Source organism: Mus caroli, unplaced genomic scaffold, assembly GCF_978045245.1.
Source record: "Mus caroli unplaced genomic scaffold, Mus_caroli_1 scaffold_2, whole genome shotgun sequence".
In the NCBI taxonomy this organism is placed as follows: domain Eukaryota; kingdom Metazoa; phylum Chordata; class Mammalia; order Rodentia; family Muridae; genus Mus; species Mus caroli.
The window spans coordinates 123,544,737-123,569,209 of NW_028227257.1; the positions used below are offsets into that span (position 1 = coordinate 123,544,737).

A 24,473-nucleotide genomic window follows, 5' to 3' on the forward strand; every position below is an offset into this window, starting at 1 on the left:
TTGAAGTTGATAGTTTATTTATTTATACCATTAACACAGTTGATTGACTGCAGTGCTTCCCAACAATGAAAAACGTGGTGGATTAACCATTAAAATCTAGCCAATCTTATGAGAAAAGTCAATTATACATCTCTGCCAATATTTGGCACTGATGTTAGGTTTTGCAATTTTTCTGAATGTAGTCACCCTTATTTATTTTTTTTTTACAAACATTGCTCAGCCATTTGTTGATTGATCAAGCAACTGGTTTGGCTGTTTGAGATTGGCAGTTTCTGCTGGCTTCAGAGTCTCGGTGTAGCCAAGAATGACTTTGAACAGGAGCCTGGCCTGGATGCCTCCACCTCCCACGTGTTGGGATTACAGGGTGTGCTACCACATCTGGCTGACTTGTCTTTTTAAATAAAGAAAGTTTGTACCTCTGTAATTCGGGTTGTCTCTTCTCTTTCATTTGGAATACTCAAAGTCTTTGTGGCTTATCTAGCTAACCTTCTATTTATCCATCTTACAGTTGCTAAGATTTGCTTATACTACAACGTCAGTGATTTTTTCATGTCAATCACCAAAACTGCACTGCATAGGATTTGGCAAATATTTGTGCTCATTGCTTTGAGATCTCAAGCTGGCAGGCACCTCTCTCTAAATACAGACCAGGATTAACTGAGCAATAAAGCAAGAGTGCACAGTAGCTCCTCTTATAAATTCTTCAACACCGCTATTGTAGAAGAAGCCACTGACGGATTTAATCTTAGGTAGGCAGAAACTTTGGAAATACTGGGAAATACCAGAAAAACTGTGATAAGCTTTATGCTATCAGAGAAACCCAAATATTTATAAAACATTTCCTATTCTTCTGTTTCAAAGATTTCACTATTATTGATTTTGTTTTCAGGAAATTATTTGAGTGTTCCTACTGCTTCTAGAATGAGGTGGCTTTGTGTTAGTCAGCTTCACCATTACCATATGTAACAAACTACCTAAGCTGAACATCTTAGAAGAGGAAAATTTTATCTGAGCTCAAGGTTTTAAAGAGTTCAATCCAAGGGGCAGATGCTGCCATTGCTTCTTGGCTTGAGATGAAACAGAATATCCTGGTGGGGGAATGTGTGTGGCAGAAGACGTTGCTTGTCTTATGGTACCCAGAGAGCAAAGATGGAGTGAAAGAGGGGTCAGGATTAACTAGTGGTAAGGCAAGAGTGCATAGTAATCACATTTTCATGGAAGATATAGTTCCTCAGGGCAGACATCCAAGGACCTACTCCTTTTATTAGGTCCTACCTCCTGTTGCATCACCTTTCAGTAGCCCACCAAACTATGAGCCAAGTAGTTGTGTCAGTACCGTCGTGATAATAATATCCCAAAGACACCACCTATGAGCACAATGTATATCAGAAATGAAGTCTTCAACACCAGAGCCTCTGGGGAACATTTCAGGTGCAAACCATAACACTAAGAAATTTGGGCATGTTTAATATTTACTTGGGCTGTGCTCATTTTCATTCTGCTAGAAGCTTAAGGACAGCCCCAGTGAGATGGCTCAGAGGGTCAAGTTAACTTGCTGACAAACCTGAGCACTGAAGCTGGGTTCCCAGAATTCACCTGGAGAAGACTGATTCGTTCTAACCTCCATACTGCGGGCAGAGGAGAATCAGAGCCCCACCCCCATCCCACCCCCTTCCATGATGAATGCACAAGACAAATTAATAAATGTAAACATTAAGAAAGGAAGAAGTGTAAGGACAGTGATGATGGTTAGCAGAGATCACACTGAAAGTGATAAGAAGCAAAAGCTTTTCACTTTAAAACAGTGGCAGTGGCAGCAGCAAAAGAAAGATGCTTTGTGCTTCCGGGCAGCACAAAGACTTTAAAACAGTCTTAAGGAAGAGATGAGGCGTTCGATAGGAAAGGAGGCAGAGATGCTTTTGAAACTGGAAAAAATATTGGTTAACTTTTAGTTGTGATCACACTTCAACAGTGTCTATGTGAAGCAAATGTTTTGGCTCCAAACCTGTTTCTTTCTCTTTTATGTTTTCTTTTATGCTTTCTTTCTTTCTTTCTTTCTTTCTTTCTTCCTTTCTTTCTTTCTTTCTTTCTTTCTTTCTTTCTTTCTTTCTTTCTTTCTTTCTTTCTTTCTTTCTTTTCACCAACCTGAAGACAGGAGATGAGGCACATTCTTTTCGATTGTCTAGGAAGGTCAGTGAGAACACTGCTGAGGCACTAGCTGGAGAATTTATTACCTTTCCAGGGGAAAAAGAGATTGGGACAAAATAAGAGAAAATGGTCCGAGTGTACTTTGTAACGCATAATCTGCCCATTTCTCTCACAAGAAAGTGGTTTTGCAAGGGCCTGGGATAGCATCAGCTGTGAACACAACTTCCAAGCACGCAAAGGAAACAACGGTGGCCTTCATTCTCCTCTCTTAAATAACTGCAATGGTATATACTCGGTTCCTTTCTTCAAGTGGTACTAATGTATTTACTTTTGGGGAAAATGTACAAATAGAAAATGGTACGTAAGAGTCCAGCGAAGACATAATACTCAAACTTCCCGATCTTCCCACTTCCAGCCCAGTGATGGGTCACTATACCAGTTTGCCTTGATTTCTGACTAAGAACCATTTCTGTAGCCCTTGAAATTCACTGGCCATGCCTCATCACTTCACCTTCCCGGTTAGATCTGCAAATTTTCTATGTATCAGCACCCCAGAGTGTAGAGTTCCTATGCCCGAGGCATTTGGCTCAGAGGAAACAGTGTCTTAGGGGCCAGAGAGATGACCACAAGAGTTGGCTACTCAGAATCAAAACCGCAGAAGAGAGACACCCAAAAGTTATCAAGTAACTTCCACAACAGCGCCCATGGCAGGTGAGTGCATTTGCACACACATGTGAACACGCAATCAATATTAATGCAATAATGAATACAGTCTCAATCGACTGATAATTGATAATTCCAGCAGAGTAGCTGATCTTCATTCGTCTACGGGAACCTTGATGAATAAGACACGCGTCAGGGAGTGTTGTGACAGAAACGCCTGAAGATGGAGATGGCAATGGAAGTCTCTGCAGAAATATTTACCTGCAGAGAAAGCCCCTTTAGATGCCAGCCTTGACTGGACTTCCAACTGCCAAAGGACCAGACTTGGAAGATCACAACAGGCTGCGCCATCCTGAAGGCCACAAAGATGTAAAGAAAGGACAGTGGGGCTGAGATGGGTGAGTCCTGGAACCCAGGCCTCGCTGCTTCTTCTGGACCCTCGGGGACACAGTGGCTTAAAAGTAGCTTGGGCAGACATTTAAGACACCAAGTTCTTCTTTATTTGGGGGTTTTCATTGACAATTTTCTACTCCCAAAGTACACTGGACCTGTAGTGGAGAGGGAGTTGGGGTGGAGAAGCGTCGAAATGTTTTAAATCAACTTGGTTGGAACTTGCAGAGGAGTTGAGCCAGGGGTGTCCCGGTTGGCGCTCTGCGACTAGAGGGTGGGGCAGCCCCTCCATCGGGCGGGGAGCGCGGAGGGCTGGGCCTGCGGCCTGGCGGCAGGGCGGCGGGTCATTGTTTCCGCGGCCGCTCCTCCCGCCAGGCCGGCGTCACTGGCAGGGCGCCCGGGCGGGCGGCGGGTTATTTATAGCGCCGGCTGCGCGCGTCACGGAGCCCGGCAGGGCTGACGGGGCCGCTGACGCGCTTGGCCGCGGGGCCGAGGGCGCGGGGTGCGCGCGGGGTGCGCGCGGGCCGCGACAATGGACCGGAGCGCGCGCCTCCGGGGCCTCCGCGGGCCGCTCGGCAGCCCCCCGCCCTCGGCCCCGCGACCCCGCCTGGGTGGCCGGCCTCAGCCACGGCCTCCGCCCCGGGGCTCAGCTCGGCGGTCCGCTCTCCCTGCCTCGCGCCCGGACTGCAGGAGGAGCTGGAGCTGGGCTGCTCGACCACTCCGCGCCCGGGGACTCGGCGACCTGGGGCCGGGAGCGCTGGGCAGGTAACGTGTATTGGACCGGGCTGGGGGCTCCGGGAGGGCCCAGGGGCGGCCCTTCCCCGACTTCTGTCCCCGCGGTGGCCCGCGCCGGGGCAGGAAGCCGAGGTGGGTGTGGAGCGCCAGAGCGGGAGAGAAACTTCAATGTGACCAGTCCCGAGAGGCCGGCGCGGACACGGGCACCCTGTCGCCCTCCTCCCTAAACCCTCCCGGGCCACTCCTTCCTCGTGGTTCCCCGATCCGGAGGCTCTCTGGCTCCCACCCTGGCTCTCCCGAGCCTCACTGTCGCCCTGGCAGGTACTTTTAGGGACTTGTTGGCCGCGGAGGCCAGCCTTGAGCCCGGTCCTTCCGGCTGCTCTGCAGCCCCTCGCACGTGGCAGGCAAGCAGGCTGCGGAGAACTTTGCTGCGCCTTCTAGGAAATTGCAATCGATTTGTAACGCACTTTCGCTAATTGGGAGTTCAGAATTAAACTTTAATAAAGCATTTGTGTTGTCTCGTCTAATTGTGAAGGCTTCCATTCGTCCTTGTAGATAGACTCTAAGTCTGGAGTTAATGGCGCTAAGCTAGATCTCCCCTCCCACCCCCCCACCCAGTACAATTCCGTCAGCCGTCGTCGGCGCAGCTGGATTTCTGTAAGGTACAGATGTTGCTAATGGGAGCTTAAGCACGGATGGGCAGATAACATACGGAATGCAACATGTTGCCATATGGTTCCTTTAGCCTTTCACCTCCAGGGATATCAATCATATATATTCTGGGAGGAACCTAATGACTCTCTGAACAGCAAAATGAATCACCTGGTACAATTTATATCCCTTGACCTGATGCGTTATAACAACAGAAAGATAGCATCGCCCGATTGCTGTGGTATAAATTGAGTTACAGAGCTACATTTCAAATTCTATAATCAACTATTGGTAGTCAGAGGGACCCTATCACATCATTCTGGCAGTAAAAATCGGTTTCTGCATCTTCTTCCTCCATCCTCTTCCATCTATAGACATGCATAATTGATAAAGTTTAACAAAACTGATCTTGGAAATTGACACTCTACCTACTAACAGGTGAGGTGTGGAGAGGTGGAAAACACAACTTCCGGAGTTAAACTGACGAGTTCTATAAGAACACTACACTTCAAAGCCAGAAAATTCAAGGACTCCTAGGATTTGTCTCAGTGTTATTCCTAAATCTTATTACATATATGAAATTCTCACCTCGAACCAATAAAATCGTACTTCAACTCTTAAGAAAACAGTTCTAAGAAATAATGAACTTAAAACCTAACTAGAACTCTTAATGCAAACCAGTTCCTGTACCCTACTCTTTCTGTGTCTTAATCCAAGCCTTGGTTGCGGATATAATGTGAATATAATAAATTTTTTCTTCTCAGACTGTCAGTATCAACACACCGAAGTCATCGTTTAGATCCTACTGAATGGCTTAATAATACTTCACATTAGATTTTAAAACCTGGTGACTAATAAAATATTGTAACTGCCTGTAAGCTTGGATTATAAACATGATTGTCTTTTTTACTATACCTTGTATTTTTGATTCACAGATGCAGATCGCAGTAAAAGACAAGGAATAACCTAAGATTACAAATTAAAGTATTATTCACACTTTAATTTCACATCTACTTTTACTTATGAAGGGATATCATAAAGCTAGAAACATAATATATAGGGTTTAGGGTTTTTTTTTTTTTTTTTTTTGCATTCAACAAAATGTAAAATGTCCACGTGAACCGATAGACTAGACTACCGAAATATATAAAATAGACATGAACAGTCTAAAAATGTGTTTATTTTTAGTTTTATACATTTCAGAAAGTGGTAACATTTCAAAAGTTTATATATCATGTCCTTTCAGAATCATTTTGAAAGGCCAAGATGACACCCTTATCCCCTGGACACACACACCTTATAATGGCTGATGGTTTGTGAAGCAGTGTTTGGGTTAGTTCAGACATTCTGTAATTCTATCTAACGCCTTTTGCCTATTTATATAGCAAAGAATCTTATACAGAACATCTTAGACTGTGTCTCGCTTACGGCAAGGAGTCTTTGCTGGGGTTGTTTTCCATAATCTTTGCTAGCTGAGGTTTTAGTTTGTTCTGTAGCACCAACACTCTATGAATTTAAACCCAGTCCAGGGGTCAACTTGTCAATAATGACTCCATCTTCATGTCCTGTGAATTGACAGTGTCCCTTAATCAGTCACACAGAACCTGCCTTATAAAGCTGTTAGTGTCACGGGCAGATACTGCAACCCTTTGTCAAGCCCTGTGATTATTAAAGTGTTCCTCGTTCAAATTCAGGCCAAAAGGCCTCCTGGGCTTTGTCTCAGAGTTGAAGCAAACTCTCAAGCCCCACTCTTGTGCTGTCTGTCTCCAGTTGTATCACGTGTACATTTAACTGATAATCTCAGGCACTTTACAGATACAGACTAGGCATGTTTTTGTCTACGTACATAGCAACAAACCTAAGAGCTTATGGCATCATTTCAACTTAAAGAGTTGATAGATGTATACTGTATTCCAAATCATGTCTCTGATTGCCAAGAGAACACCAGAACTGCCACTGCCCTGTCCACTAGGAAATTCCTTTCTGTTTTGCTTTTGAGTGGTCAAACTTAAACTTATCTTTTCAGAGTTGCCCTTCCATGTTGTTAATTGGAGAATTTGTTTAGTCAGGAAAACTTTTGAAAAAGTATGCATGGGTTGGCCAAGAAAATATTTCTGTGTTTCTGATGGCCATGGATATAGGGCCTTAAGAAAAAAAAAGGGACAACTAGGTATATTACCCATACTAAGTAATTCTATTTCCACTTTCTTCTTACAGATAAATTTGTGATCTTTAAGTTCTACTAAGTTTATGGTTTTCTCAAGGCAGCATGTAATCAGTTAGAAATAGGCATTAGGATTCTGGTAAAAACTCTCCATTCAGCTAAGTGGGGTTGAGTCATCAGCAAAGAGTGTGGACCCCACTGCACTTGAGTCTGTTTTCAAATTCAAAACCCTTGTTGTTGCATTGGAAGCTTGTTTCTCTCTTTTCTGAGCATTTCATTCGAAAAGAAAGTGGCCATGTGTCACATTACCCCAGTCAAGCAGGAAGTGGACTCTCATCCTCTTCAGCATGCAGCTTTGTATATGGGTTGGTATAGTGCCATACAGACACCATATAAAAAATGGACTTGGGTTGCCCTGACTTTGACTGAAGATTGACAGGCGCTCTTTCTTTAATTAACCTTGTTCTTTTTCATGTTCTGTATTCAGATACTGAAATACAGTATTTTTATCCATTTATCAGATTGTGTTTGCATTTATTTAATTTATGTTTCTTTTTAAAAAGCGTGTAGCCTTGAGTGTTTGTTCTCCTTTTTTTCACATCGTTACTCTGGTACTGCTTGATGTAACTTGATTAGCTCCCTCCCCAGTCATGATTGGTAATTAAAATAGGCATTAAAATTAGTCACTTAGCAATTTTGCTGTTCAATTGGCAATTAAATTACTTAATTGCAATTAAAGTCCTAATTTTAATTGGCAAAATGATAGATGTAGATTTAAGATAATATGTATAAATACTTTAATAAGTGTCTATATAAGGATTACTTAATTACTCAACTTCAAGTTTATGCTGTTAACTTTAGAACTTTTAAGTGAGCAATGAAATTTATATTACATCTATTCAAAGGATATGGTAATTAGATTTATTTCTTATCACTATAAGGGTCCTTGCTATAAGTTACTTTTGTAGTGTTCAAATTGTAAGTTTGATAATTGAGAATTATGATGAAGAAAAGGGCATATATGTCTTTGTTGAATATATCAATACCTTATTTTCTTTTTCATTAAAATAAGAGGCTCTTTACCAATTAGCTTGAGAGAAAAAAATAAAATGTGGTTATTTTCTTATTAAAAGTAGAACAAAAACTGGCTGTCTGAGATTTACATATAACCATTGGAAAACATATATTTTCTCTGTTTAAAGAATATATTTTATCTTTTTAAAGAAATTTATCTAATACTGTTAGGATAACTAATGACATTGGCTGTTGATATAATTTCAGATGTCTTTTATAATAGCATATAACCTTATTTTCAGAATTTTAAATGTGTTTTAATATCTCCCATGCCTACTGAAATGAGCAAATAAATTCTAAAACCAAAAGTATTCTTCTTTTTAATAAAAGAGAATTTTTTCATAAGAAAAATATTAAGTCTTCTTTATAAAAGCAAGTATTAGGAGAGGGCCACTGTAAGCCAAGTATTAAGAAAAAAAAAACCCAAAGATTTTTATTATGTAAAATAGTTTTTGAGTGGCATGAGGCTTTACCATATGTTCAGTTTTATGATTTTAATTTATAAGTAGAAGCTTCTAGAAAAAAGTGCTGTTTACTTCAGCACATCTTTACACATTTTCTAGAATTGAGTTCTGAATTAAAGTAAGACATTTAAAAAACCCATGGTCTTTGGTGAAAAACAGGCTGGGTAAAACTGAATAAAAGCTGCCCGAATCTATGTGGATATCAGAGAAGCTGTTGACTTCTCCAAGTGTCCCGTAGGAAAGGGGCAGTTTGGTTGATTAATAGCCCATGATTGCAAATGAAATGGCAAAAGCAAAACAATAAAACATCTTTAATACTAATTTCTATCTTTAAAGAACCAGATGTTTTAAGGTGAAAATTCATTTTTTTCTGTCACTTCTGGAAGACTGCCTACCAAATAACAACAAAGACTGTGAATGTGGGTTTGTTCAAACATAATTTAAAACACATTTCACTTCAATGCTTATAAGTTCCAATACTTACACAATAAAAAAAAAAATATCTTGAAGTTGTCTCAACTCTTGCAGCACGGCATAACAGGTATGTCCATTTCATTGTATTTGCATTGTGAGACCTCTGAATTCATTTGGGGAGAATTCTGAAATCAAACCCCCAGAGGCCTCTTCCCCATGCATTAAAATAGAAAATCCGATGGGATTACACTTATGTTTGCTCTCTAAATTATACCAAGAGCTCAGTTTTATTAAGTATAATCTGCTTAGCCATGCAAAAAATAAAATACTTAGGTTTAGATGTGAGTTTATTTTCATTTATACTGATTTTTAGTGAAAATATATTTTTATGTACAAGCAGATATGTATGGCTTAGTATGTGCTAGTATCATGGAAAGTAATATAACAGCATTGCCTTCATCAATGCTTTTTAAGGTCTCATCATTATATTTATTAATAGCAATAACAATTTACATAAGGGGGGACCTACTATGCATAGCATTAATTCTTTGCTTCCATTATTTTAAATTATTAAGAAAATAGACCTTTATTAATGGGGAAACTTTACACATTTAAATGTGGCAATAATTTAAAGTTCTATCAGACTCTGGACCCTGAAAAAAAACACTATTGTCATTTTAATTGAGTTATAAAATACTTTATTTGAAATATTTATGTGTAAGAATGCAGAAGAGTTGCAGCCATATAAATGTAGAATTTCAGTTTCTTTTAGCCTAAAGCATCGTTTTAACATTTTCTGAAAGGTTGTTCAATTCTACAGTTTGATTCCATTATATGTGTAATTAAACCTCTATGCACAAAAGCATTCTCTTATGTACTAGCAAATATACCCACAGGAATTCTCTTCTCAACTATAATTTATTTAAACATGTAATCATAGGATTTTAAAACATGCTTTCATTTTTTCAAACTATATGCCAATTTGAACTGCTTTGAGATAAAATGAGAGATTTTATTACCATTTTGGTTTTTTTCCCCTCTGTGACCTAACCGTGAGTTAAACACGGGCAGGAGGAAATAAAGAAAATCCATTGTAAACCTAATTCCATGTGTTAAACTGTTTCCCTTTTGGAGAAAATAGAAAAAATAAGAGTTTTCGTTATTTATGAATTCCAACACAATATGAACATTTGGGCCTGCAGACTTTTCTTCTGAGGCTTAGTTAGCCTAAGTAGTAAACAGCTAAGTGTGTGTGTGTGTGTGTGTGTGCGTGCGTGTGTGTGTGTGTGTGTGTGTGTGTGTGAAGCACGGGTGCTTGTGTGTTTGTGTGGGAGATTGTCTCTTGAACATTGTGGAGTCAGGCCCCCTACTGACAAGATCAGTCAATTGCAGGCCTTGTCTTTGCTCCTGCAGCTTCGTCCCTTCCAATCAAGGGGGGCGGGGGGGGGGGGGCAGCGGACTGAGGTTTTGATCATGGCCCTTTTAAACTTTCCGATGTGTGCACCTGGAGCACATGCGAGCCCTGTACCCAGACTCCAACCGTAGAATAGTCTCAGCCAAGAATTACTTTAAATGAGTTTATGAGTCTTTCCTCAGTCGTAGTAACATCCAGGGAAGCTGAATGTAAATTTGAAGAGAGGGAAAGCTCACACATGGATGAAAAAAGTCTTCACTTCCTCTCATTTACATATTATAATTACCCTATCCTCACGTACTATTGTAGTAAACTGCTAAGACCTCTGCCTTTTGATCTTGGGTATAACAAGCCTTGAGCATAGGCTTTTCTTATCAGGAAACCAAGCACTGGAGGTTGCTAAAGAAAAACCCTCCTTACTGTGCTTGTTCCGTGGTGTTCAGTATAAGAACTTCAGGCCCTCTTTCCTCACTCTAGGAGAGCATTTTTAAAATGTCCCCAGACTCAAATCAACCCAAACTGAATGTGTTTTTAATGACTCGGGGAGAGGAGCTTGCAGAGGGCAACATATCTACTTAGCCGCTTTTGTGTAGGGAGGTCTGTGGCTACGACCTTAAACTCCTGATACCCGCTCTCCTGGAACTGTATTAAAAAATAATAACTTCCACCCCAGTGTCGCTAAGCTTGGGTTTCCGACTGTCTGAAGATAGCTGCCGGGAACCTGGCCCACCGCGAGGATCAAGGAAAGCTCCTGGTGACCGCACCCTGCTCCCTCACGGAAGGGGAAGGGAACCCGGGAGGGCGCCTGTGAGCTGGAGTTGCTTCTATTTTGGGCCCAGCCTGGCCGGTGCGTCAATGCCTGCGCCCCTGCGTCACCGCCACCCCCACCCCCTTCCTTCTCCATTGCTCTCCAAACTCTCACTTTTTCCCTTTCGTTCGCGTGGAATCGCTCCTGCCCACGGGGCGCTGACGCTGCCGAGCTCACACTAATAAGTTGTTCTTCACCCTGCCCCCCTCTTGCACCCCCACTTCCTGGTTCTTTTTTTTTTTTCCCTTGCGCCCATTAGGGCACCGCTGAGCCGTAGCGGCAGCAGCTGGAGAGGCAGCCGCAACATCTGGGGGAAACTTAAGGTGGTCACCTAGGTTTCCCGGAGGCCAATGCACAGTGGAGCCCGCGGCTTGTCTGGGCACCGGATGGCAACGCCTTTGCAGCCACAGGCTCGCTCAGCTTGGAGCTGGCTAAGGCGGAGGTGCAGGCTAGGAATGAGCAACCCCACAACCCGCGGTGTTCTCCGGGGGTGCTAGGATCACCGAGAGGGGGCCGAGGTGTACATTGCACACATACACACACACACACACACACACACACACACACACACACACACACACACACACCCCGCTCGCCCGGGCAGCTTGGGAGCTTGGGAGAAGGGGAGGAGGAGGAGCGCTGTCCTGGGAGAAGAAGGGGACCCTACAAAGTCGCTCTCCCTTGGCCTCAGCCCCTTCCTGGTCTCGAGAGAAACCCGAAGAGGCCTGTCTGGCCAGCTTCACAGGGGTACTGGGAGTAGGGTTAGCCCTCTGGAGGATCTGCGATTCCTTTGCTAGAAAGATCCACGCGCTTGGGAGGAGGGGGAGCGGATTGTCTTGCAGAGCGGAGCTGGAGGCGATTGAGAGGAACGCGGGGGTAGGGCACGCTCCCACAGTTCACCGGGACCCTGGGCTGAGGCAATGGGCACATATTCTCCGTTTTGGGCGAGACGCCGAGCGACCCACCCCGCCTCGAGCTCCACTCCCCTTGCTGCTTCTCCCTCCATGCTTTCTTCTTGGTTGCGGGTACGACAGCCGCTGCGTTTCAGAAACCTGTGAAAGGGACTGAAGGGCTTGGTGGGCAGAGCGAAATGTCAACTCTGTCAAGAGTTGACCGAGGGGGTTGGGGGCGATGGGTCAGATCACCTCTGGGCTGGAGGCGCACCTGTTGCCGGATTCTTTAGTGTATTGTCTGCGAGAGAAAGCAGGCAACAGTTCACTCCTACTTGTGGGGTCCTCTAAGGCTTGGCTCACTGTCTACCCTCCTCCCTCCCACATTGCTTTAGATAGTACGTCTTTTTAGTTTCTGGAAAGAAGGGGAAAGGGCTCTGACCTCTCATCCTTCGAAGCGGGGAGGAAGAGTGAGTTTTTAAAAAGGGAGAAGGGGGATGCACGAACTAGGGGAATCCCATCTAACGCCCAAGTCTTTGGAGAGTTACGAGCCTCAGGACAACTGTCTCCACTTCTGCTAAAGGATGTGAGGAGGGTATGTTGGGGAGCTGCAAGGCACACCTCTGCCCGCTCGGCCCAGGTGCTAGCTACCTGGCCCACGCGAGTGTTCTTTTCCGTTCAAGCTTTTGTTGCACCCTCCCCACGTGTGAGGACGCAAGGTCTGGGGCGGGGGAGGGGCAGGTGGAGCGTAGCATCACCACGGACTTCACGGACCTGGGTTGCAGAAGTCACACTTCTTTCGGAAAAAAAAAAAATCCACCCAAGTGGGCTACCAAGGTGAACCGTTCCCACCTTAAAATCAGCCCCAGTCGTGACGTCAGGTCGGAAATATACCAAAGCGAGCGCGGGCCAGGAGTCCGGGGAGCGCGGCGGCTCGGCGATTGGACCGCGGGCCGCTGACGCGGGCTGACGCGCGCAGACTTTAGGTGTATGTTGGCAGCAGCAGCGCGAGCCACATAAACAAAGGCACATTGGCGGCCAGGGCCAGTCCGCCCCGCGGCTCCGCACTGCTCCGCGTCCCTCTCTCCGGCCCTGCTGGCTGCCTCCCTTTCCTGCGGCCGGGCTGGCTGAGTGTGGCTCTCCGCGCCCCGCTTCCGCAGCGCTCCCGCTGACCCGGGCTCCTCCGCTCCCGGAGGGAACTGCACTTCGGCGGAGTTGAATGAATGAAGAGAGCGGACAAGTGAGTAGCTGCGGCGGGACCGCCCGCGGTCACGCGTCCTCCGGGTCTCCGCGTACCAAGGAACGGGTTCTCTGCAAGTGGGCGCCGGAGCCGCGGAGCGCGAAGGGGTTGGGGAAGGGGGATGGCGAGTGGGCGCGCGCAGCTCCGCCGAGCCTCTGCTGGAACTCCAGTGCTAGCGTAAAGGGGGGGGAGTTGGCTGCCGGCAGAGGTTTCCAGGCTTCTCATTGGTGGAAGTGGCAAGGGGACTCCCACAGTTTTAGGAGAAGCGGACTTGCCGGCAGAGATGTGCGCAAAGTTTGCTCTTAGTGTGAAATTGATTGTGGCTTGAGGAGGCTCCATCTCGCGAACATGTGGGAAACAGTCCGGGAGAGAAAGTTTACGTGTTGCTTGGGAACAGTGTCGCTCGGCTCGCCCGCTGGTGGAGGTTTCCCGGATATCGTCGAGTAAGGGTAGTGTCCGTAGAGGGTCCTGTTGCGAAGTTGCCTGAAATGACTGGTTTTGATATATGTTGTCCTTGGATAGTGTGTCAGTGTGTGCGTAAGGTAAAGAATACGGTTAGGAAACTGTGACATAGCCACGGGTTAATATCCAGCACAGACATATTTTCAAGGGCGGCGGCGGATGGGGGTGGGGAGATAAAGCAGGAGTCCTCTGGTTTGTCTTGTTAACCTTCTCCACTCCTTGAAGCAAGCAAGATTGTGGAAGAAGTGGGGGGGGGGGGAGCAAAGGAGAGGGTGTTCAGGTTTCTTTACTTTATTAACAAGATCGTCTATGCTCTAGAATGCCTTGCAAGTGGGATCATCTGAAAAAAAAAAAAAAAAAGCTAGGACACAAGAATGCCTTGTCCCAGCAAGTAGGCAGCCTGTGGAAAGCATTGTGGAGAAGGTGTCCAGTTTGCTGTGCTGAGAAGTGCTTCTAACTTTGGTGCCAATATCATATGCGTAATATTTCTTTCCCTCTGCAGTTGACCCAAGATACTCCTGGTAAAGTAGAGATCTCTCTCATCACCTCTGGGCCATGAAAGGTGTTGAAAATCCAGTTCTCTGGAGGAACACCAATTCGCTTGTCCCTTAAGCTCCTGTGTTGTTGAACCAAAAACAATTACCAAAGCCACACACTTGCTCCCACACTGGCTGCTTGGTTGTCCAGGCCTTGCTAACGTTTTCTAAGGGTGGGACCTGTATTTCTTTTTCACGGTTTACTCTTGAGTTCTATTAACTTTCTTTCTCCTTCTAAGAGAAAAGACCATTGGACTCCAAGAGAAATAGTAAGAGGAGGCTTTGATGCTGTGTTTTTCCTTTATCCAGACTTCTTAGGTTTGACATAAAGTAGAATGACAACGGCCCTTCCATCTACAGCAAAGGGGCCAATTCATTATATCATTCAGTATCTGGTAGACTCATGGGATAATTTCCCCACAGGATGCTTTCTCTGCAGGGATTTACACTGGGAGATGAGCGGCATTATCTGCTGTTTAGCCACATTGTCTCTGCACATTTCATTTTAAGCTGCTGTTGGGTAAAGTCTTCACACTCATTTCCGAGGAAGCACTTGAAGGGCCTGCTGAGTGAGTCTGCATCTGCCCAGCCCAAGTCTCGGTGGAAAGACATCCTGAAACTTCCTATGTCTGTATTTCAGGGAGATCTGACGGGCTGGATTCCCAATAGCTCTTTTTTAAAATCTTGGAAACTTTGTCCTTCGCTGAATTACGACACTGTCCACCTTTAATTTCCTCGAAAACTCCAATAACTCTGCTGAAGGTCAGTGAGCTTTATCTTTCATTACCTTTCCTGAGTTCCCCCATATCTCCAGAAAAACAAAACAAAACAAAACAAAACAAAACAGGGCAACAGGATCTTTCCAGGCCAACCCTGTGCCTTATAGTCACAGAGGACAACTTTCTTATTGTGCAATTCAACTTCATTTCTAGAGCATGGCTTCTAGAAATCCTGTCGACCCTCAACTTCAAAGAAGAAGCTCACCAGAGTGGGACTGTCTGCGGGAAGGGGGTGGGGCGCGGGGGGTGGAGCGTTTGGAAATGAGTGTAGACCCTCAACAGCTTTCCAGCTCTGGGTCGTCCCGGGATCAGCCCTTTCCTTTCTTCATCGCTGTTCCACCTCGTTTGCCCTTCCCCTTGCATCCCTAAACCCCCATCCTCTCCCTGCCTCCCCACCAACCCCGACGCCGCGGGCTGCCGGTGTAGCCCTAGGTGTAGACCGAGCCCGGAAGAAAGTGTTCAGTTGACCAGGCTGAGTGTATATCACCCTGTTTCGTTTCCAGCCATGCCTTGTGTTCAGGCGCAGTATGGGTCCTCGCCTCAAGGAGCCAGCCCCGCTTCTCAGAGCTACAGTTACCACTCTTCGGGAGAATACAGCTCCGATTTCTTAACTCCAGAGTTTGTCAAGTTTAGCATGGACCTCACCAACACTGAAATTACTGCCACCACTTCTCTCCCCAGCTTCAGTACCTTTATGGACAACTACAGCACAGGCTACGACGTCAAGCCACCTTGCTTGTACCAAATGCCCCTGTCCGGACAGCAGTCCTCCATTAAGGTAGAAGACATTCAGATGCACAACTACCAGCAACACAGCCACCTGCCCCCTCAGTCCGAGGAGATGATGCCACACAGCGGGTCGGTTTACTACAAGCCCTCTTCGCCCCCGACACCCAGCACCCCGAGCTTCCAGGTGCAGCATAGCCCGATGTGGGACGATCCGGGCTCCCTTCACAACTTCCACCAGAACTACGTGGCCACTACGCATATGATCGAGCAGAGGAAGACACCTGTCTCCCGCCTGTCACTCTTCTCCTTTAAGCAGTCGCCCCCGGGCACTCCTGTGTCTAGCTGCCAGATGCGCTTCGACGGGCCTCTGCACGTCCCCATGAACCCGGAGCCCGCGGGCAGCCACCACGTAGTGGATGGCCAGACCTTCGCCGTGCCCAACCCCATTCGCAAGCCCGCATCCATGGGCTTCCCGGGCCTGCAGATCGGCCACGCATCGCAGTTGCTTGACACGCAGGTGCCCTCGCCGCCGTCCCGGGGCTCTCCCTCCAATGAGGGTCTGTGCGCTGTTTGCGGTGACAACGCGGCCTGTCAGCACTATGGTGTTCGCACTTGTGAGGGCTGCAAAGGTTTCTTTAAGGTGAGCAAGACAGGGCGGAGATTGCAGGTAGCGGTCCTTATACCTGAGACCCAGCAGTGTGCCCTCACCTTCCGGTTGGCAGACCAGCTTGAGTTTCCTGCAGCTACCCACGGGCTGTGGAAGAGGCTTTGGGGGTGTCTAAGGAAAGAAATCAGGAAGACTGGGAGAGTCAGGGTTTCATTCCCCCGCCCCCCCACGCCCCACAGCAACCTGCGGGCCCCGGCGGGCTCCAGCCCGAAATTGCTGGAGCCAGAGTTAGAAGAGGGCTATTTGCATGTGTTAGGCGCTGTCTTCCTTGTTCAGATTGAAATTGGTTAGGACAGAGAACCGTGTCTGAGCTAACCAAGTGGAACAGAATTCCCTATGGTCAAATTAAGTGATCTCTTTATTTCGCCATCCTGATTGAATAATCTTATCATTTTAAATAGAGAAGGTCTCCAAGGAATGTAAATAATATGAATGCCCACGGATTTGTATTTACTGAGCGTCTCCTGCCCCTTCTCCTGGCATATAAAACACAGCAAGGAGCGGTAAGGTTAGCTCAAATGTTAACGCTATCAATTTTCTTCTGGTAAATGCCCTGGGGAGGAAAAGGAAAGGAAATAGGAAGAAAAGAAAAAGAAAAGGAAAGAAAGAAATAAAGAAAGAAACTTAAGGAGTAGTGTTTATGTTTGTAGGGAAGGAATGCAGATCCAAGCCATTTTTTTTTTTAAAAATGTGTCCAGTTTGCTAGACTTTGAATGAAAAAATAATCATTTTGGGGCCTACATTCTCTCCCTCTACAGCGCACGGTGCAAAAAAACGCGAAATATGTGTGTTTAGCAAATAAAAACTGCCCAGTGGACAAGCGCCGCCGAAATCGTTGTCAGTACTGTCGGTTTCAGAAGTGCCTAGCTGTTGGGATGGTTAAAGAAGGTAGGTCGAAGCAAGTTGTTGACCTTCCATTTCGCGCCCCTGAAAGTCCACAAGCTGCTTGTGGACTCGGGTCCCTGCCTCACTCTCCACGCCCTTGACTCCAGGATTCCACTGCTAAATGCCCTCCTCTAAAGAAAGCCACCCGGCCCTCCTTGTCTTTAAGTATAGGACCCAGCTGGAGGAAGGTATAAAATAACCCGCCGTTTATTAATGCTTCTAAGTAAAGACTTAGAAGCATTAAAGACTTCAGTAAAGTCTTTAAAATCAGAGGAGCCCTGGACCACCGGGTTGGGCTTCTTCCACTGTTCCCTCCGGGGAGGAGGCGGTGAGGCAGCTGAGTCTGGGCTCAAGGGAACAGCGTTAACCCTTGAGTAATTCCTTTACAGTGGTTCGCACGGACAGTTTAAAAGGCCGGAGAGGTCGTTTACCCTCGAAGCCGAAGAGCCCACAGGATCCTTCTCCCCCCTCACCTCCGGTGAGTCTGATCAGTGCCCTCGTCAGAGCCCACGTCGATTCCAATCCGGCAATGACCAGCCTGGACTATTCCAGGGTAAGAAGCCCGTGGTGGGGGAATATCAATCATGTGGACAAGCCAACAAATGGGCAGGGCCCTCTCCCTATATCCAGCTTTAGCACCCCCAAACTCAAGGGTAAAGAAGGAACAGCAGAATATATACTTCACAACTTTGGGCAGGTTTTCAGCTGACAGGTGATGCTGCTCAAAGTACAGACTGGAGAACATACCAGAGGGGTTGAATCTTTGTGAACCATTATTGTCCGACAGTCCCTCCAGCTGCGGTCTGGAAGGCAAAACCTAGACAGACAGTCTATGCCTAGCCTTCCTTCCCAAGTCTACTTTACGAAGTTACTAGAATACACCCCTCTCCCCCTTGACTTGTCTAGGGCCAGGGAGTGATAAGAGGGGTAAAAGGGATGGCAATGGGGGGGGGGGGACAGGGTTGTCCCCGGTCAGGGATCAAGTGGTGCAATTCTTCTTTTACTCCAGCTGTGAAAAATGTGCAGGCTTTGGGTAGAGGGAGTGTGGGCAAACCTAGTAGCGACTGCAATATTATTAAGCTTTGCAAAAGGCGCCTCTGCGCAAGACCCACTCTGGGATTAGCATGAATACTACCGTGTCAATTGTTTTGTGGAGATAAGACCGAACGTTTCCCAGGGCTGGATGGCACTGTATTTAGTCTGTATGGAAATGGTAATTTACATATTTAAAGCAGCGACCTCATAGCACCGTCCCTAATTGAATTAATTGCCCCGGAACATCTAATTTCCTTACTGGTCAGAGAGAGGTTTAATTGTTATAAAAACCTGGCTCCCCTACTAGAAACGGGGTTAGCAATTTCACGGGTTATATATTTTAGAGAACCTCATTAAGTGCTTTTTAAAATGAAATTCCAGTTCCAGGCAAACCCTGACTATCAGATGAGTGGAGATGATACCCAACACATCCAGCAGTTCTACGATCTCCTGACCGGCTCTATGGAGATCATCAGAGGGTGGGCAGAGAAGATCCCTGGCTTTGCTGACCTGCCCAAAGCCGACCAGGACCTGCTTTTTGAATCAGCTTTCTTAGAATTATTTGTTCTGCGTTTAGCATACAGGTAATGAATGAGGCCTGGAGGAGGGATCAGAAGTAAAGGAAAGGAAGAGAAAAGGGTTGGGGTTGGAGGCAAGATAAAAACAAAGCAAAGGTGAAGAAGGGAAAGAGTGAGCCCAGAGCCTTGGGTGACCAGAGTGGTGGTGGGATAGGGGAGTTCTTGATTGTTATGAAATTAAACCCTTTCAAGGTCCACTGGTCTACATTTTATTAACTCTTCAGTAATTAGGTGCCTCTTAAATCCCTCATTTATTGCTCTTCAAGTAATTAGTTGTTTAGCTTTTCTCTCTCTCTTTTTCTCCCCTCTCTCTTTGGTATTAATTGCAGGTCCAACCCAGTGGAGGGTAAACTCATCTTTTGCAATGGGGTGGTCTTGCACAGGTTGCAATGCGTGCGTGGCTTTGGGGAATGGATTGATTCCATTGTTGAATTCTCCTCCAACTTGCAGAATATGAACATCGACATTTCTGCCTTCTCCTGCATTGCTGCCCTGGCTATGGTTACAGGTCAGTACTGCTGGTGCAGGACACTTCCCCTTCGGAACTTCCTCTGGTGGGACCGGTCATGGCTTTCCCTAATCGCAGATTCTCTCTGATTCTGCCATCTGACTAACTCCCCTCTGCATTCTTTTGTTTCTGGTTGCATTTTCTGCAGAGAGACACGGGCTCAAGGAACCCAAGAGAGTGGAAGAGCTACAAAACAAAATTGTAAATTGTCTTAAAGACCATGTGACTTTCAATAATGGGGGCTTGAACCGACCCAACTACCTGTCTAAACTGTTGGGGAAGCTGCCAGAACTCCGCACCCTTTGCACACAGGGCCTCCAGCGCATTTTCTACCTGAAATTGGAAGACTTGGTACCACCACCAGCAATAATTGACAAACTTTTCCTGGACACCTTACCTTTCTAAGACCTTCTCCCAAGCACGTCAAAGAACTGGAAAGGAAAAAAAAAAAAAAAAAAAAACCATCCAGAGGGGGCTGGTCACATGGGCAGAGAGCTGGCTGAAGTGTCCAGTTCATCTTATCCCTTCTGTAGACCCCTAGCCCTCACCCCTTAAGTAAACAAACAAACAAACAAACAAACAAAACACAAATAAAAACTGTCGCTATTTCCTAACCTGCAGGCAGAACCTGAAAGGGCATTTTGGCTCCGGGGCATCCTGGATTTAGAAAACGGACAGCACACAGTACAGTGGTATAAACTTTTTATTATCAGTTCAAAATCAGTTTGTTGTTCAGAAGATTGCTAATGTATGATGGGAAATGTTTGGCCATGCTTGCTTGTTGCAGTTAAGACAAATGTATGACACACACACACACACACACACACACACACACATGATACCTTAATGGGACCCTCCTATTTTGCCCTTTAACAAGACTTCAAAGTTTTCTGCTGTAAAGAAAGCTGTAATATATAGTAAAACTAAATGTTGCGTGGGTGGCATGAATTGAAGGCAGAGGCTTGTAAATTTATCCAATGCAGTTTGGCTTTTTAAATTATTTTGTGCCTATTTATGAATAAATATTACAAATTCTAAAAAGTAAGTGTGTTTGCAAAAAAAATAAAATAACTACATAAAAAGGGGACAAGCATGTGATTCTAGGTTGAAGATGTTATAGGCACTTGCTACTTCAGTAATGTCTATATTATATAAATAGTATTTCAGACACTATGTAGTCTGTTAGATTTTATAAAGATTGGTAGTTATCTGAGCTTAAACATTTTTCTCAATTGTATAATAGGTGGGCACAAGTATCAGTACATTGGAAAATCCTGACAAAAGGGACACATAGTGTTTGTAAACACCGCCCAACATTCCTTGTTTGTAAGTGTTGTATGTACCGTTGATGTTGATAAAAGAAAGTTTATATCTTGATTATTTTGTTGTCTAAAGCTAAACAAAACTTGCATGCAGCAGCTTTTGACTGTTTCCAGAGTGCTTATAATATACATAACTCCCTGGAAATTACTGAGCACTTTGAATTTTTTTGTTTTTGTTTTTTTATGTCTAAAATTGTCAGTTAATATATTATTTTCTGTTTGAGTAAGAATTTTAATATTGCCATATTCTGTAGTATTTTCTTTGTATATTTCTAGTACGGCACATGAGATGAGTCACTGCCTTTTTTTCTATGGTGTACGACAGTTAGAGATGCTGATTTTTTTTCCTGATAAATTCTTTCTTTAAGAAAGACAATTTTAATGTTTACAACAATAAACCACGTAAATGAACAGAACTCTGTCTTATTTCTGGGCCAGGAAAAATGATTACTAAACAACAGGTACAAGAAAGAGGCGAAAGTGGAGACTGATTTGGGGTCGGTCACTTACAGGACATCTGAATTTCAGACTGACAGCCTAGATCCATTGTGGCAAAGGGAAGGGTGTCATTGAACTAATTATCTAGAGAATTCATGCAGTATTTTTTACTTTGCCTGAATTTTCCAGTCTGCTGACCTACATTTATCAGAATCAACTTAGAATATCTTACTCTTATAAGTTTTGAGTAAGTGCAGTTTAGGAGACCAACAATCTGAACTTTTCCAAGTTGGGAATCTTGTGAAGTTCTCAGGGACAGCATTCCGAAGTTTGTGCTTGGAGATTCAGAAAGGCCACGCAGATTTGAATTCTCTTTTACTTTATCTTTGCTTTTTTTCAATTCCTGTGCATGCTTCTATGAGTGTGGGACCGAGCACTCCGTGCACTCCGGGTCTCCTGCTGGAGTTCTGAGTCAGCCTTCCCACTAGAGCTCTGGAGAGACATTTCTTTTTTCCCTCCTCTGGTGGGAAGTAATGAGGTGTATTTTGAACTTTTAGAAACTTTCCACCTTCTAATTATTTCAGATTAAAAAAAAAATCCTTGTCCAGTCTTGGATCTAGTTTAAGCAAGTTTTAACATGAAGCTCTCATATTCCATTCAGAATCAACTTTCCGTGGAAGGAAGGGGCCCGAGCTCTCAGCTGATCTGGCTTTCAACCAGGTATCCTTGGGCAGATGGCAGTCCAGTTCTGCCTTGGGCTGAATTTAAGGAGAGATTTAAGATGGGTTGATCCTGCTTCATGACCCTGGCTAATTACAGATAGTTTGGGGGTCACTGAAATTTATAAACAAAGAAACAAACAAAAAAGGTCATCATTTAAAAAAAAATGGTGTCAGAAGAGTATCCTGCCACCAGATTTACCTGGCCTCACTCCTTACCCTGTCAAAACCATTGTTTTATGGTTGGCAAAAAGAGACAAGGAAAGTCCCCTGTGGTAGTTTACCGCTATATTTACTGAATGGGTTTCTCTCTGAGCAAGGAGGGGTAAAGGGAATGGGTCATATAGGGTATCAAACAGGACATGTCCAATTTTCTAGTGTATGTGTGCATTTTTAAGATCAGACCAGGGACTGCATTTTATTTTCACGTCTTATTTTGAGTCAAAGCCACAAACTCTTAAGTAGACAGAATAAGCTCTTCTCCCAGGTGTCTGCGCCCGGAGACAATTGCATTTTACTGCAGAATCCCTTAGAGTTGAGCCCAGAAATGAGCCCCCAAGGCTGATTCTCCCCAAAGGAAGCCGCAGGCATCATCTGAGGCCAATGAGGGCGTCAGGGAAAGTGAGTCTCTGGAGACTTTAAGAGATCCACGCTTTCCTCGTCTCCAGACTGCATCTACTGGGCTGGACTGTGATTCCTAGGTTGTCCCTGGTAAGGTTTCTGCTTCAGAGTCACATTCTATCTCTGCTCTTTCCCACCAAACGTCTCCCCCAGGTCTTCAAAGGTTCTCTCTGCTCACAACTTTCTAGTCTTAGTCTTTCTTTCTAGAAATATAGCCCAGGAAGAGCCACAGACTCTTTCTATGTTGTCAAATCAAAGTGTATAGAATTTCTTCAGGAAGAGGTCTAACTTTATGATGAGGGATTCCTAGTCACCTCCGTTGCCTAATGACTCTTGCATGCCATTTGCGGGGTGCCATTTCAGCAGTAGAAACTACATGGTCATTGTTTCAATGTCATGGCCATCCATACACCCACTTCTCGGATCTGAGAGATCTATTTTAAAGTCTTCGTTGTGCACTTCCACATTGAGACGTTGCCTAGAACGGCCTGACTTTTTGGAGAGATGGCCTTAATTTAAAGCAAGAATGGATGAGCAGTTCTATTGCCTGGTGTTCCGTGGCTTCCGCCTTTCTGCTATCTGGATTGAGGGTCATAGCCTTTCTGGGTTTCCTGCTCTCCTAGACTTTTGGCTTTCTGAAACTGGCCAGAGGGTGCTTAAGAGGAGTGTGTGTGTGTGCGCGCGCGCGTGTGCGCGCACACGCTCAAATTAAATCGCCGCCGGTGCTGATTATCAAGAGATGCGCATGGTCCAGAGAAAGAGCATCAAGCCACACCCACGACACAGACCTTGCCTTGATTATTTCTTTTTTGAACCAGATTGGCTTTATCCCTAGAGTGTTTGGGGATCCTATCTCCTAAAACACCAGGGCCGCTAATACTCTCTCTATTTATAGGGGTCCAACAAAGAGAAAGATTTTTCTGACAATTTAAAAAAAGTCACTTGAAGGTTGAATTTCACGTTCTCTTAAGAATGTATTGGCTTTGAGGGTGTCATTTTTCATACTCAACTATCTATTTTTTTTTAAACCAAAACATCCTCAGTGAAGAAATAGTTTCAGATACAAGTAGGAGTGCATAAGCTAATGATGCCTTCCAATTTCTTTGTAATATTTTGACCGAAAAGTTTTTCTGTAAAGGGTATATTTCCATCTCCCCAGATCTAATACTACGTAATAATACCGGAGCACTCCCAAGGACGCAAGCAAGTCGCTCGTCTTCCAGCCACCAGCTCCAGGCGTTGCTTAACTGTGCACTCGCACCCGAATCTTTTTTTTTTTTTTTTTTTCTTTTTATCCACCGTGCATGCCGCAGCGCCGGAGTGGCTGTGGAGAGAAAGGAGTGAGGGTCTCTCGGGCTGACCTCACCTCCCTGGGTGGGATAGGCGTTTGTTTGTTTGGTTCCGAGTCCTCTGCAAGAAAGGGGACAGGTTCCCTTAAGGTGAAAAGGGGACAGGAAGGCATCTAGCCCGGAAATGCAAAACTTTCTTCCACTGTTGTTTTTAAGGTTGAATAAAGGTCTGGGAAAGAGTGTCTTTTAATATGGTCTCTTCTGAAGTGGGCTTCAAGGATCGAGCGCCCCCCCCCCTTCCCCCGTACCTGTCTCTGGTGTGGGAGGATGTGAACTATTGCTTTCTAGGCGGCGCCTGGAAGTTTCTCAGCAACCCAAACTTCCCCCTCCCCCTTCACCCCGCAGACCGTACTTGTAATCCCACTTCGAAACTTCTCTGTTGGGGACTTTCAGCGGAGGGACTGATCTGTCCCTGCTTTTCTCAAGTCTCAGCTAGGTCTCAAATAAGAGCATATGTCTGCTAGACGCTGGGAAAGCCTATTTGTCAGAATTGCGGCAGGAGCAGTTACGTTTCGCAGAGGTGAACTGAGTCGATACAGGCGGTTTTTATTGATAAGGCAGTAAAAGAGATCCAAAGAGGTCATCATTTAAAAAATTAATTCATTCTTTAATACTAAAGCAACACACGGAAATCCGCGTTTGAATTTTTATTAGAATCCAAAGTTGAATGGCGGTGATGGAAAGTGACGTCCCTTTGGTATGTTGTCCGAGCGAGCTGGAGCCACAAGGTCCAAGGTCTCATGGACCTTTCCTTAAGAAAAGTTTCACTTCTTTTGGCGTGGCCCCTAGG

General features: G+C 45.2%; 1 protein-coding gene across 3 annotated transcripts; it reads left to right on the forward strand.

Annotated features, from left to right (window-relative positions):
* The first annotated feature begins 3,785 nt into the window (after positions 1–3,785).
* On the forward strand, positions 3,786–20,953 carry Nr4a2 (nuclear receptor subfamily 4 group A member 2). Of its 3 annotated transcripts, none has more exons than XM_021152492.2 (8): positions 3,786–3,966; positions 14,694–14,815; positions 15,336–16,201; positions 16,987–17,116; positions 17,503–17,666; positions 18,530–18,732; positions 19,056–19,234; positions 19,383–20,953. In XM_021152492.2, exons 3-8 carry the CDS (start codon positions 15,338–15,340, stop codon positions 19,637–19,639), a joined length of 1,797 nt encoding a protein of 598 aa, XP_021008151.1. In that variant the 5' UTR covers positions 3,786–3,966; positions 14,694–14,815; positions 15,336–15,337; the 3' UTR covers positions 19,640–20,953. The 3 variants fall into 3 exon arrangements, with proteins under 3 accessions (XP_021008151.1, XP_021008143.1, XP_029330602.1); XM_021152484.3 differs by lacking the exon at positions 3,786–3,966 and adding an exon at positions 12,854–13,055; XM_029474742.2 differs by lacking the exon at positions 3,786–3,966 and adding an exon at positions 13,338–13,498.
* The last annotated feature ends 3,520 nt before the right edge of the window (positions 20,954–24,473 follow it).

What these genes read in the sequence shown, in the direction of transcription:
- Nr4a2 (XM_021152492.2), top strand. Translation starts at nt 15,338, where the DNA reads ATGCCTTGTGTTCAGGCGCAGTATGGGTCCTCGCCTCAAGGAGCCAGC. An exon ending in GCTGCAAAGGTTTCTTTAAG is followed by an intron (nt 16,202 to 16,986) that starts GTGAGCAAGACA and finishes CTCCCTCTACAG; the next exon opens with CGCACGGTGCAAAAAAACGC. An exon ending in CCAGCCTGGACTATTCCAGG is followed by an intron (nt 17,667 to 18,529) that starts GTAAGAAGCCCG and finishes ATGAAATTCCAG; the next exon opens with TTCCAGGCAAACCCTGACTA.